General features: G+C 38.4%; 1 protein-coding gene across 3 annotated transcripts in view; it reads left to right on the plus strand.

The window, feature by feature from the left end:
* Positions 1-13,536, plus strand: part of ANOS1 (anosmin 1) — a 281,496-nt gene that overhangs the window by 263,423 nt on the left and 4,537 nt on the right. Inside the window, exon 14 of one of the 3 annotated variants that reach the window (XM_083362695.1) lies at positions 6,604-6,746. The exons of the other annotated variants lie outside the window; for them this stretch is intronic. Within the exon in view, the coding sequence (XP_083218821.1) occupies positions 6,604-6,617 (14 nt within the window). The 3' untranslated portion in view covers positions 6,618-6,746. Of the gene's footprint in view, positions 1-6,603; positions 6,747-13,536 lie in introns of those variants that run through there. 3 annotated transcript variants of the gene reach the window in all.

A 13,536-nucleotide genomic window follows, 5' to 3' on the forward strand; every position in this document is an offset into this window, starting at 1 on the left:
GATTTAAAACTTCCAAAGTGAAAATGAATAACAGAGGGGATAGAGGGCATCCTTGCCTTGTGCCTTTCCTTATTTCAAAGCTCTCAATACAATCTCCATTCACAATCACTTTGGCTGTTTGTTTATTGTATATTGTTTTTACCATATTTATAAAATTCTGTCCAAAGTCCATTATTTGTAATTGATGAATCATAAATTGCCATGAAAGATTATCAAATGCCTTTTGAGCATCTAAAAATATTAACACCATTTGTTTCCCTGGAGGTAGCTCGTAGTATTCCAATACATCTATTATCACTCTTAAATTATTTTTAATTTGTCTCTTTGGTAAAAAGCCATTTTGATCCGGGTGTATAAATTCAACCAAATATTTTTTCAATCTCTCCACCATTATTGAAGTAAAAATTTTGTAACCACATTGAGCAATGAAATTGGTCTATAATTCTTAATCTGGGTCAAATCCAAATCATCCTTTGGTATTAAGGTAATATTTGCTTCAATCCACGTCATCGGCATTTTAGCTTCTAATAAAAGTCCATTACAAACATCTTTCAATGGTTCACTTAATATCTCTTGTAAGTTCTTATATAACTGCCAGAAGTCCATCTGGGCCAGGAGTTTTACCATTTTTTTTTGTCTCTTTATGGCCTCTGTTATTTCCATCATTGTAACTCCTTCATCTAACATATTTTTAAATGTCTCTGAAATCTTTGGAAGATTACTTTCTTCCAAGTATTTTACGGTTTTCTCTCTTGAAATCTCCTTTTTATCATACAGTTCCTTATAAAATTCTTTAACTATCTTTTTTATTTCTTCATTTTTATATTGTAAATAACCTTTCCCATCAAGTAAATTATCTTTTTTCCCCCTGTTTTTTAAGTTTATAAGCTAACCATCTTCCGGGCTTATTGGCATTTTCAAAAAAAATTGCTTCGCTCTTTTTATCTGTTCTGCCACTTTTTCTGAATCTAACAGATTTAATTTATGTTTTATTATATCCATATCTCTTATTAAAGTCTTTTTTGTGGATTTCTTTGCAGTTCTAATTCTAATATTCCAAATTCTTTTTTTAATAATACATATTGCTGTTTTCTCTGTTTATTTTTTCTTGCCATATACGATATAGCTATACCTCTAAAATATGCTTTGGCTGTATCCCATAGATTTTGTATCGTAGTATCTTCTTTTTTATTTTCTTTAAAGAAGAATTCCATTTCTTTTTTTTTGTTAACTCTATACATTCTTTTTCCTTTAATATGGAATGATTTAAAGTCCATCATAGCCTTTTTTGTATTCCTTTCCACGTAATTTTCAAAGGATTATGATCTGCCCATATGCCTATTTCTATTTCAACGTCCTGCACATTTATTCTCAAATTGGCAATCATCCAAATCATATCAATTCTTGACCAAGATTTCTGACTATTTGAGTAAAAAGTATATTGCAATTTTTGTGGATTCACTTCCCTCCAAACATCTTGAATTCCAATTTCCTCCACCATATCAAAGAATGTCTTAGGTAATCTTCCTCTACCATTTTTCCCTGTTTTGTTACTTTTATAATCAATTTTTTTCCATCTGTTATTGCATTGAAATGTCCTAGTAAGCAAACATTTTGATACTCCATTTCTATTATTTTTCTATGTAAGTTTTTATAAAAATTTTCTTGATTATTATTTGGTGCATAAATTGCCACTAATAATATTTGCTTTTGATGCAGATAAATTTCTACCATTAAAATTCTTCCTTCTTCATCTGAATATACCATTTTTGAATTTATTGTCTCTTTAATATATAAAGCTACTCTTTTTTTCTGTTGTGCTGATGCATAATAGAGTTTTCCAATTTTTGGATATTCCAATAATTTATAATGCTGTACTTTTATATGTGTTTCTTGCAAACAAATTATATCCAAATTCAATTTCCGTAATTTCCTAAAAATCTTATTTCTTTTAATTGGAGAATTTAGTCCATTTATGTTTACTGAGAAGATTCCATTTTCTTTATCCATTTCCATTTATTTATATTTCGGTCCTTCGTCCTCTCCCTTTTGGTCATCTTCCTCTTTCTGTTCTTTTGTTTGTGCAGTTGTTCCTTGAGTCCTCTCTTCTGTTTGTTTCTGCTTCTTACTCTCCCCTTGACCTCTTTTTACTCCTTCATCCAAAATTGACCTATTCTTCTCTTCAAAATCTTCTGCTTTCCAAATTGAGTCAAGTCTATACCTTGTATTGTTCCAGTTTATTAAGATACCTTCTGGCATCAACCATTTAAAGTTTATACCATTGGCAATCAATTTCGTAGTCAAAAAATGGTACTGTCTTCATGAATCTAACTCTCTTAGGTATGTGTTTTAAGACCATAATTTCTTTATTTTTATATTGTATTGGTTCATCTCTAACTTTCCATAGTATTTCATCTCTTGTTGTCTTCTTTGTAAACCGTACATGTACTTCTCTTGGCAACTTATTTCTTCTTGCATAGCTTGAATTGAAGCAAAATATCCCATCTAATTCAAGTTGGATTTCTCCTCTATCCGCCTTCAGAGCCTCCTCCAAGATGTCAATAATCACCTCCTGTATATTTTCCTCTCTATCTTCAGGAATATTTTGGAATCTTAAATAATGTTCCGCTTTTTCCATCGCTAGAATCTTAATTGCGTTATCTAATTTTTCATTTTCTTGTAGTAACATTTCTATCTTTTTATCATTCTCATCTGTTTTTTCTTCAATCTTGTTTATCTTCTGTTGATTTTTTATTATCATTTGATTTTGAGTTTCAGATTTTCCCTTTATATCCAAAATTTCTTCATTTAACTTCTCCAGTTTTGTTTCTGTGCTTTTATGATTCTCTTGCATCTCTAAACGATTCCTCTCCAAAGTCTCTTGATTCTTCAACATAAGAACCTGAAGAAATTTTAATGAAGTCTGTGTTTCACTTTGAGCAGTATTTATCTTTTCACTTTGCAACATTGCTTCAATAGATCCCTGTGTTGTAGGACTGGATTGTCCTACTGAGGGTGCAGAAGAAGTTTTCTTCATAAGTCTGGTAATATTCGATGAAGTCATTTTACAGCTTACAGTCTATAGCCAAAACAACGTCTGTTTAAATTTAGCCAAATTCAATAGAAGTAACTTTGAATTTCAGTCTCACAACAAAGCAGTCTTATCGCCTGCAGGTGTTCTCCTTCAAGGTTAAATTTCAGTCAACATCAATATTACAGAAATTTCATTCTTCTTTCACCACTAGATGTCCTCCTTGGCTTATTTATCAATATCCAATATTTTTAACAAAAAGTCTTTTCCCCTTTTATATTTCCTCACTGCTCTTAAATCTTCTGGGGGGGTCTTTGCTTTCCAGCCCTTTTCCTTCAGGGCTCAACATTTATAATCCTCAAAGAGAAGAAAAGAGAAAATCTTGCTCACCCAGCTTCAGTATGTAGTTGAAATTCAGTTGATTTATAGTCCTTCTGTTCCTGCCAGTGACGGCTATGGCTGGAATATTTTAACAGCCTTTATTCTTTGCTTTTCCAGAGGGTCCTACAGTTCACTCCAATTGGGTGTCCCCTGATCTGAGCTCCTGAAGTATCCCTCCTTCATTGCCCCTCCAGGGCAACTTTCTGATCCTTTAAGGGTCGCTAGATGAAGAAAAATCAAGCTGGAAAGCTGAGCACTGACTTTTCCAACTTGTCCCGATGGCTGCCAAACAGGCATGCTTCTTTCACGTTTGGCTTTCTTATACTTTCTAGATGTTACATTGAATGTTTATCCTTTGCACTCAAGAATCTCAAAAACTTCCACCTTGGAATGTTTCTAAAATTTTGTATGCTGCTAAACATTAGTCTTAGGCTTTTTTTAAAGTAGGCCTATTTTCAAGCTGTCTGCCATTTTTAAGTAAGTTCTGGACAAAGGAAACAGCAATTTTGAGAGTGCAGTAATTATTTCAATTTTGCCATGCATTATCAGACAATATTACAGAACTGGCAGTCTCTCCAGAGGAAAGGAGTCTTTGGTAATCCTGTTTGGAATTTGTGGGAGTTGAACTTTCTTCACATACACTTTTTCTATCATTCAGCCACAGCCTTTTTCTTTTCTTTTTTTTGTATATATTTTATTGGTATTTTTTAACATAACATAAATCATTCAGTAATTTGTAAACAGTATGTTGTCTGGGTAACATTTATAAGACAATCTTTAGCAATTGATTTCTATAATCTATATTCCATATGTTAATTTCAGTTGATTTCCCCTTTCCCCAAAGTATCTTTCTTTGCAAAACATTAGATTAAAACAATTTTCATTATTTTGTTAAACAATTAAGTATATAGTTTTTCTAATAATCCTGTTTGTCATTTTAATTTCCTTATCATAAATCCTGTTACTGTGCTTATTTCAGCTTATTTCTCCCCCCAAATTCAAAATATTCTTACTAGTGACAATTTTCTCAACAATTAACTACATTTAGATTGATGGATTTAATTCTATTTTTTCCATATAAGCCCTGTCATACTTTTATATTTCTTAATAAGTAAAAAAGTAGAAAGAGAAAAGAAAAGAGGAGAGAGACAAAAAAGAGGAAAAAAAGAAGAAAGAAAAAAGAAAAAAAGAAAAAAGCACTGAGATACAAAAATAACATATGACTGAAGATATGTATCCCTCCTCATTTAATATATATTTATTCCCTCAATTTCTTATTCTTGTTGACCATAGCTGAGAATGTATTTAATCTATTTAAACTTTAAGCATTCCATTCAGTAGATCTAATCATCTAATCCTTTAACTCTCATTCAAAACACATTTTTAATGCTTTTCTTATTGTCACATTTAAATAACTAAAATGTATGCTTTGTTTAAATAATTTCAACTTTTTTTTACAGAAAGGAAAAAGAAAAAAATGTATTAATTATTAAAAAAAATCATCCCTCTTAAGAGTAATATATTCCAAAGTTTTTCCATTTCTTTAGCCATATTCAAACAAATGTTTCTTATTGTATTAGTTAACAAAAAATCATCTCTCTAAGAGTAATATATTCCAAAGTTTTTCTATTTTTGTCCATATTCAAACAAATGTTTCTTTTTTAAGTATCCTCTCTGATAAGTCCCATCATTTTCTTGATTTCCATCTTAATCTTTTTCCTCTGGCCATTGCCTTTCTTAATCAGTATGTTTTGCTGCATCATTTGTTTCCCTGTAAAGTATTTTTTCTCATTCTTTTCCTTATCTTTAAAGTTGCTTGGACGTGTTGAAATATTTCCCATTTGAATTAAATCATGATTTTTTATTTTATATGGTTCCATCTTTAAGTCTCTATCATCAGAATTATGTTCAGTCATCTCTACTGTAGTTTCCTGGGAAATTTCTTGGAGTTAAATTAAGTTGGAGATAAGTTGATTCATACTCTCAAGGTTGTTCTGTATTTCTTTGTGGTTTAAAATCATTGTCCTTTGAAATTGTTGCCACTTTTCATGTGTTTCCTTTTGCAAAGTATGCATTGCTTCAGATTTGTTACTCACTTTTATTTATTTTATTTTAATTCCATTTATATCCCACCCTTCTCCGAAGACTCAGGGCGGCTTACAAGCTTAGCAGTAGCCTTCATTCTATGTATATGCCTGCTTATTAGGGCTTTCACACACACACCCAAGCGGCATTATTACAAAGTCAGCTTATTGCCCCCAACAATCTGGGTCCTCATTTTACCTACCTCGGAAGGATGGAAAGCTGAGTCAACCTTTGTTTAGACAGCTGCATTTTTAAAAAACTTTGAGGGTCAGAGAAAAAAAAATCCTCACCCACCAGTAGGTGTCAGCATTTGCTCATTTTTCAGGTCTTTCTAGTCTTTTCTCTCTCTCTCTAAAGGGTAAGTTTCACCGCGCTGGTAACCAAAAGGAGGGAGTAGAATTCCCCTCCTTTTTCCCCTCGGAGATCTCTTATTTTGGGACCTTCTTTAGGAAAATAGGTAGGATAGAGAAAATCAATATTCTTACCCAGATTCAAGCATGCTGTTTAAAATCTGCTTAGTTTAAAAGCTTATGGCTTCCGTTGTTTTCAGCTGTGACTGGACATGGAGTTAGCCAGCCTTTTCTTCTGTTGGTTTCTGGGAGGCTTCTCCTGGACCGTTCAGGGAGACAGCCATCTCTCCTAAGTCCCTGGGATTTCCTTCCTTCATTTCACCCCTTCAGGGTGGGTTCTGGCCCCTTAGGGTCCCCAACAAAAAGAAATTTCAGCTGAAGGGTTTGGCATTCCGAATCTTCTGACTGCTCCACTGAAAACCATAGCCTTTTTCTTTGATACACTGGCATATATACGAATCCCAAAAATTTATGGGCAAGTATGAAATTAATTCAAAATTATTATAACTATTCATGTGATTTATTAAGCATTTGAATTCTGTTCATGATGCTAGTGAGAAATGTCTAATTTTCCAAGTGAAATGATTACTTCAAAATGCCAAATATTATTCTATTGTTGTGATTCAGCGTCAGCCTGTGGTTTTGGCAGCTGAATCGGACAATTCTGAGGAGGAGGATAAGGGGTTTGGAGAGCCTTGGGTTGCAGATGCATCGCAGAGCTCTCAGCCAGGCCCCTCCCATCTTGTTCCTCCTCAGACACAGCTGTGTGAGCCTAAAAGATTAGACGAAGATGATCCTCAGCTGGCTTTGTTCAAGGACGCTCGAAGCAGGAGGCAGACAAGCAGAAGTGAACAAAGGAAAGTAATGAGGCACCTTGGGAGAAGGCAAAGAGAAGCCACACCCTGAGACTGTTGTTTAAAAGGGGAATGTGTGGGAGGTGCTGGTTGCTGAAGGCAACCGTTTGCAGAGCTTCTGATATAGTCTCGGTCTGTATTTGTTTTACTCTGTTTTGAACTGTTTCATTTAGTTTTTGTAAATAAATTTGGTTGGCTTAATTCCAGCCTCTTGAATATAACAAAGGGGTTGTCCCTGACATTTCTGCAGGGCCGGTTGTAGGCTGGAACAGAACATCTATACAGTTAATACCTTGGACTATAATACTCATGTGAGGGTACATGTTTGTTTCATTTGAGATATGGCCCAAATAATTAATTCATGTTAATAATAATTAATAGTTCATATTATTAATAGATAGATTATTTCCTTCTTATTTGTGATAGGCATGATAAAAACAAAGAGATCTAAGGTGGGTAATACTAGGCTAAACCTAATAAACTCAGAATTATGCTCTTTTTTAAGAACTCTCTAAATCAAAGATAAACATCTTCTTGGATCTTTAAGACATCTGTTTGTTATATCCTTGTCCATCATGATTGGTCAAGGCTAGCCAGAGATGACCTGTTGTTGGTCTCATGTGAGAACTGGGATGGGGTACATCCCTCCTTGTGTTTCTTGTTCTCTAAGACACTTCCAGTGCCATTAATCCCAATAATCCTCTGGACTAGCTACAAGATTTTGATGTGGAGGCACCATTTTGCAGTGATTCTCATCCTTTCTTTATGACTAGTTTCTATAGTTTTATATGGTATGAAGACATAGAGTCTACAGCCCTTCATTTGTGAAGGTTGAGACTCTAATGAATGAGCTGTTTTCTTGTCATATGTTGTCTTAGGGATACTCATGATCTCTTTTGATCTTTATTCCTTTTTGTAATTTTAATTATAAGCTATCCAGAGTGGTTGGGAATCAGGCAGCCCATAAATTGTATGTATGATTTTAAAATAATATAAATAAATACCAAGAGTGACTTTTAAAGAATTGACAGTATGTGAAATGGATTTGTAAGGATCTGCCTCAACTAGACTTCCCAAGAAAGTAGAACTCTTGAAACAAGCATCAGTTCAAAAGGAACTTTTTATTGAGAGTTGCTGATGGCAAGAGAGCAAAGCAAGGTCTGCAGATTTAGCTCATGAAAGAATATGTCAAAATGGCAATTCAAAACTCCCTCCCAATGTCCAACCATCCAGTTGAAATTCAGCCAATCCACAGGTGCCAGGCTGTTATGAGAACCAGGAGATTTAGCACTTCTTTCAAGGACTCTCTCAGTTTCGTTCCCCAACAGTCTCAGGCTCCGTTGTCTGGAGATAAGACAGATGTTTTCAGGTTGCATTTCTCACACCCCAAGGGAGGGAACTTTACACAGAACAAAGCAAAGCAGTTATTTTCCCCGTGCAAGCACCCCTCCCCCAACAGAGTGGCAGGCCCCGAAAATGAATACATAGGGAAAAGCAGAAAAGGAAGAAATAAGGGAATTTAAGGCAAATATAATTGAGGGGCCCTGACATATGCCCCCCCAAATAGAAAGACAAATCCACCTACAAAATAAAATAGGAGGAGAAAGGAGAAAACACTAACATTAATCAGGTTTATCTGCATAACGTTTATGAAAGCATTTGAGCAACCTAGGAGCATTAACATATTTTTATAAGCCCATTCATTTTGTGAAGTGGGCAATCCCTTCCAGGCCAATAAGTACTGCGTGGAGCCATGATGTTTGTGTGAATCTAAAATGTCTTTAATTACAAAGTGTTGCTCACCCTCTACCATAATGGGTTGAGGGACAGAAGCAGCAGCTGGCTGTAGTTTAGAGGTGATTTTAGGTTTCAACAAACCGCAGTGGAAAACTGGGTGGATTTGTCTCAGACTCTTAGGGACTTCCAGCTCCACTGTGACAGGATTAATAAGGTGTTTAATGGGAGAAGGGCTGATGTATTTCAGTCCCAATTTCTTCAATGGTTCTAGTGACCATCTAGTGGAAAGGTAAATTCTGTCCCCCACATGAAAAGGTTTAGACTCTATTCTTTTTTTGTCAGTCTGTGCCTTATAAGCCTCTCTGGCTTCATCTAAAGCTTTTCTAACCATAGGCCATATATTCTGCAATTGATGAACCTAGTTCTTAAGAGAAGGAATAGCAGGCTCATTGGTAGGCAATTCAGGCATAGAAATGGAACTCTGGCCATTAGCCACTTGAAAAGGAGTGAACCTCATACTGGAATGCACTGCATTGTTATAAGCCACTTCAACAAATGGAACAAATCAGTTGATAATTAATAAAACAATTGAGGTATTGTTCTAGAACTGAGTTCATTTGTTCTGTCCCCCCATTCATTTGAGGATGATGACTAGATGACAATCCCTGATCAGAACCTAACAGGTCCAAAAAAGCTTTCCAGAACTTAGAGGTGAATTGAACACCCTTATCCAATATTATGAGTCTTGGGGCACCATGGAGATGATAGACATGCTGCACAAATAACTTAGCCAAAGTTTTTGCAGTTGGGATCTTCTGACATGGGATAAAATTGGCTTGTTTGGAAACAAGTAAGTGACAACCCAAATGACAGTATTTCCCACACTTTTGGGTAGCTCCACAATGAAATCCATAGAGATCTCTCTCCAGGATACTGAAGGGCTAGCCACCGGCTGGAGGAGGTCAGATGTTTTTCCCTGCCTCCGTTTAGCAGCAGCACAGGTAGGGCAGCTGGCCACATAGTTTTCAATGTCCTTTAAAGATGACCACCAAAATTGTCTCTTAATCTGGTGCAGAATCTTTGCAAACCCAAAGTGTCCTGCAATTTTAGTGTCGAGACAGGCCTGCATGATTCTCAGTCTCTGGTCTGTAGGCACATACAACTTCCCTCCAACCCAAGCCAAACCATCTTTTGTTGAACAGAGATTTTTATGGCTGCAGAATTACTCATCCTTTTCCAGTGCTTTCTTGAACTCCCCAACCACCACATTGTCCAATGGTGGGTTTTTCTTAGATTGTGCCCTCGTGGTGGCTGGAGCTGCCAGTTGTTGTGGGGAAACTAGAGGTTTAACTATCTCTGTTTTCACACTGTTATATTGGATCTTCCTTGACAAAGCATCTGCCAGGAAGTTTATTCCTCCTGGCAGATAGTGGATGGAGAGGTTAAAATGATGGAAGTGCTGGGCCCAATGAGCCTGTTTTGGAGAAAGGCTCCTTGGGGTTTTCAAAGCTTCAAGATTCTTATGATCAGTCCAGACCTGGAAAGGGATTTTACTCCTTCTAAGAAATGCCTCCCGGTCAAGAGTGCACACCTCATAGCATAGCCTTCCTTTTCCCAAGCTGCCCATCATTGTTCAGTCTTGGATAATTTTTTAGACATGTAGGCAGAGGGTTGTAACTGACCCAGCTGGTTCTTCTGAAGTAACACCACACCAATTGCCATATAGCTAGTGTCTGCCTGAATCACAAACGGCTTTTCCAGGTCCAGGTGTTTTAGCACTGATTTCACGGAAAAAGTCTTTTAAGTTTCTTGAATGCAACTTGACATTCAGCAGTCCATTTTAATGGCTGGCTAGGCTTTTGTTTACCCCCTCCTTTAGTTTTCAGTAAGTTCATGATAGGGAGCACAATTTGGGCAAACAAAGGCATGAATTGCCTATAAAAGTTGGCAAATCCCAGAAAACTGTAGCTGTTTCCGGGTGCAGGAAGGACTCCATTCCATGACAGCCCACAGTTTCTCAGAGTCCATCTCTACCCCCTTGTGGGAAATGTGGTAGCCCAGATAATCAATTCTGTCTTTGTGGAATTCACACTTCGAGAGCTTAGCATACAGTTTAGCAGCACAGAGCTTCTTTATGACCTCCCTAACTAGTTTCACATGTTCGGCTTTCATCTCAGTGTAGATCAGGATATCGTCCAAATACACTAAACCCCCCTTGTACAGGTGCTCATGGAAGAACTCATTAATTAGTTGCATGAACACAGCAGGGGCTCCCTGTAGTCCAAAAGGGAGCACCATGAATTGGAAGCAACCCAGGGGGCAAGTGAAAGCAGTCTTCCACTTGTCTCCTTCCCTAATCATGATGCAATATTATGCCTCCCCCAGGTCTAGCTTAGAAAACTTTCACTTTTGCCAGGTGAGCTAGCATGCCCATCAGAGGCAGGGGGTACACATTTTCCATTCAAACATCTACAGTCTACACAGAGGTGAAGAGACCCATCCTTCTTCTCTCTGAATATCACAGGGGCTGCTACCCAGGTTCTGGTGCGCTAGATGAACCCCCGGGCTAGGTCCTTGTCAATAAACTTGGGTAGTTGATCCAGCTCCCTAGGAGTCATGAAATATAGCTTTGGTTTGGGCAATTTAGCCCCTGGGATGATCTCAATTGTACAATCTGTAGGTCAGTGAGAGGGAAACTCATCTGACCTCTTTTCACTGAAAACCTCAGCTAGATCACGGTACTCTTTTGGAATGCTCTAAAGCTCCTGTTTGCTTAGTGTGGAGGCTAACTCTTGCTTTGGATCTTCCACTCTAATTATGGGCAATTCTGGGAGGTGGGAGCTCTCCTCCTTGGGAACCTTAGTCATCCCTCTCTCCAGTCAATTAGGGAGTTCCATTTCTTTAACCAGGCTAGCCCAAGAATAAGGGGCCATTCCATGCTGGGAGCCACAATAAACGCCAAAGTCTCTGAGTGGCTTCCCATGGTTAGCCCCAGGGGACATGGTTCTGACAGACAGAGACAAATAAAGCAGAACTCTGAGGCTTGGAAATTCCTCAACATGTTTATTGATACAAAGTATCAGCACGTCAAAAGTGAAACCAAGTCTGAATAGACACATAACAATCTCCAATACAAATTTAAGAAATCCCACTCCTAAAGCTATGCAAGCTACTACGTTCCCTAATAGATCTTCTTGGCAGGCTTTTCATGAAACTCCCAGCTTGCAGTCTTGATGACCTTGGTTCCCTTGGTAGAAAATCTGCTTAGTCTAGTGAAGCTTCTGGTTAAATCCCCCTCCCTCCATCCAATGTGTCAACCAAAAATGTGTAGGGAAAATGGCTGCAGCCATGCTCATTTTCAAAGTTGACAATTGGTTCCTCTTCAGAAAGAAAGAGTTTCCTGCAGGGGAAGCAAAAATCAGGTTAGGTATTCCCTCAAAGCTTGTGAGGGTATTCATCATAAAACTTTTTTATCAATCTATCTGCCTCCACATCTATAATATTTTACTCATGTAGCCTCTTTCAAAGTTGACATGGGTTCAGTGACAAAACATGCTGAGATGCCCCCTGCTACTGATTCATTGAGTTGGCAGAACATGATGGGGTCTTTGAGTTTCCTAAGGGGAACCCCCATTTTCCTGACTAGGCTGGGGCTTATTAGGCACCGGGTGCATCCTGAGTCCAGCAGTACGGTTAGTGCCATCCTTCTCCCTGTGCCTGGGATTGACAGTTCTATGGTCATAGTTATGGGGGAGATCGCCCCATTTCCATTTACCAATGAGTTGTCATCATACTTGCTCTCCAACATCCCCAACTCATTGTCTGATGGGGTCGGAGCTGTACACCCTGTCTTTGGGGTTCGGGAGAACTCTACAATTTCGTTGGACTTCAGGGCTGTGTCTTTCAGGCGTTGAGTCGGCTTGCTTGACTTCCCCCCAGAGGGGTGATATGGGTTCCTAGCTGGAATCTTGTTGCAGTATTCTACAGCCCAATACCCTTCCTTGCCACACTTGAAACAGGCAGTGGGGCTCAGGCTGGTTAGTGAGAGTTTTGCTGGCCTCTTCCCTTCTCTCAGGCTGGGTGCATTTCCCTGGCTTGGTGAGATGATGCAAACTGCAGGTCTGGTCAATTTCCACTTCTTCAGCCAGGACACACCATTCGTACAGTAGGGCAGGTGCTCCATGGGTGACACATGTGTCGTACAGGTTGTTGTTTAACCCATCTTGGAAGCAGCTTGTTAGGATGTCTTCGGGCCAGTTGAGGTGGCAGGCCAGGTCAGGGAACTTCTCCGTATATTCAGCCACTGGTCGACATCCCTGTTTTACTGTTTTTGTACAGTCCCAAGCCTTTCGGTCTGCCAGGCGGTTGTTCTGTTCCAGCCTGTTTGTGTGTCAGGGACAACCCCTTTTTCCTTTTTACAGTCAATAGTCTGGAAAAACCCAACCCAAATTTATTTACAGTTCAAACAAAAAGCAACAGAATATTTCCTTCAAAAAATGAATCAAAATATCAAACAAGAGTTAACAAACAAAAGTTAAACAGAAGTAGCAAGAACAGACCAGAATTCTCTTAGAATGTCTCCAAACGGTTACCTTCAGGAACCAGCACCGCCCACACCTTCCCCTTTTATTATCAGTCCCAAAGCATGGCTTCTCACTGCCTTCTCCTCCTCTCACTGAATTGCCTCATTGATTTTCTCTGCTCTGCCCTCTGTTGGATTGCATTCTGCTTCTAGTGTCTCTGAACAGATTCAGCTGTGACTCTTCTGAGTCCGACACCTCGTACTCACACAGCTGAGCCTCATGAGGAACATGACTGGAGGGGCCAGGCTGAGAGTCCTGCAGTGCATCAGAGCCTCCCTCTGACACCAAAGGCTCTCCAAACCCCTCCTCCTTCTCTTCTTCAGATTCATCAGACTCAGCTGGGAGCACAGGCTGACACTGAATCAGAACACTGGTCTTCAAGATGGCGCCTCAGTGTGGTCATTAACCAGTTGAAGTTTCTGAGTTCAGGAGTGTCACAGTTATACAGGGTTACCATCCATTTGGCTGCAGTTCCTTCCAGGGCTAGGGTGATGACCCTGATCTTGGCTGCCTCA

This window comes from Vipera ursinii, assembly GCF_947247035.1.
Source record: "Vipera ursinii genome assembly, chromosome: 4".
Lineage (NCBI taxonomy): Eukaryota > Metazoa > Chordata > Lepidosauria > Squamata > Viperidae > Vipera > Vipera ursinii.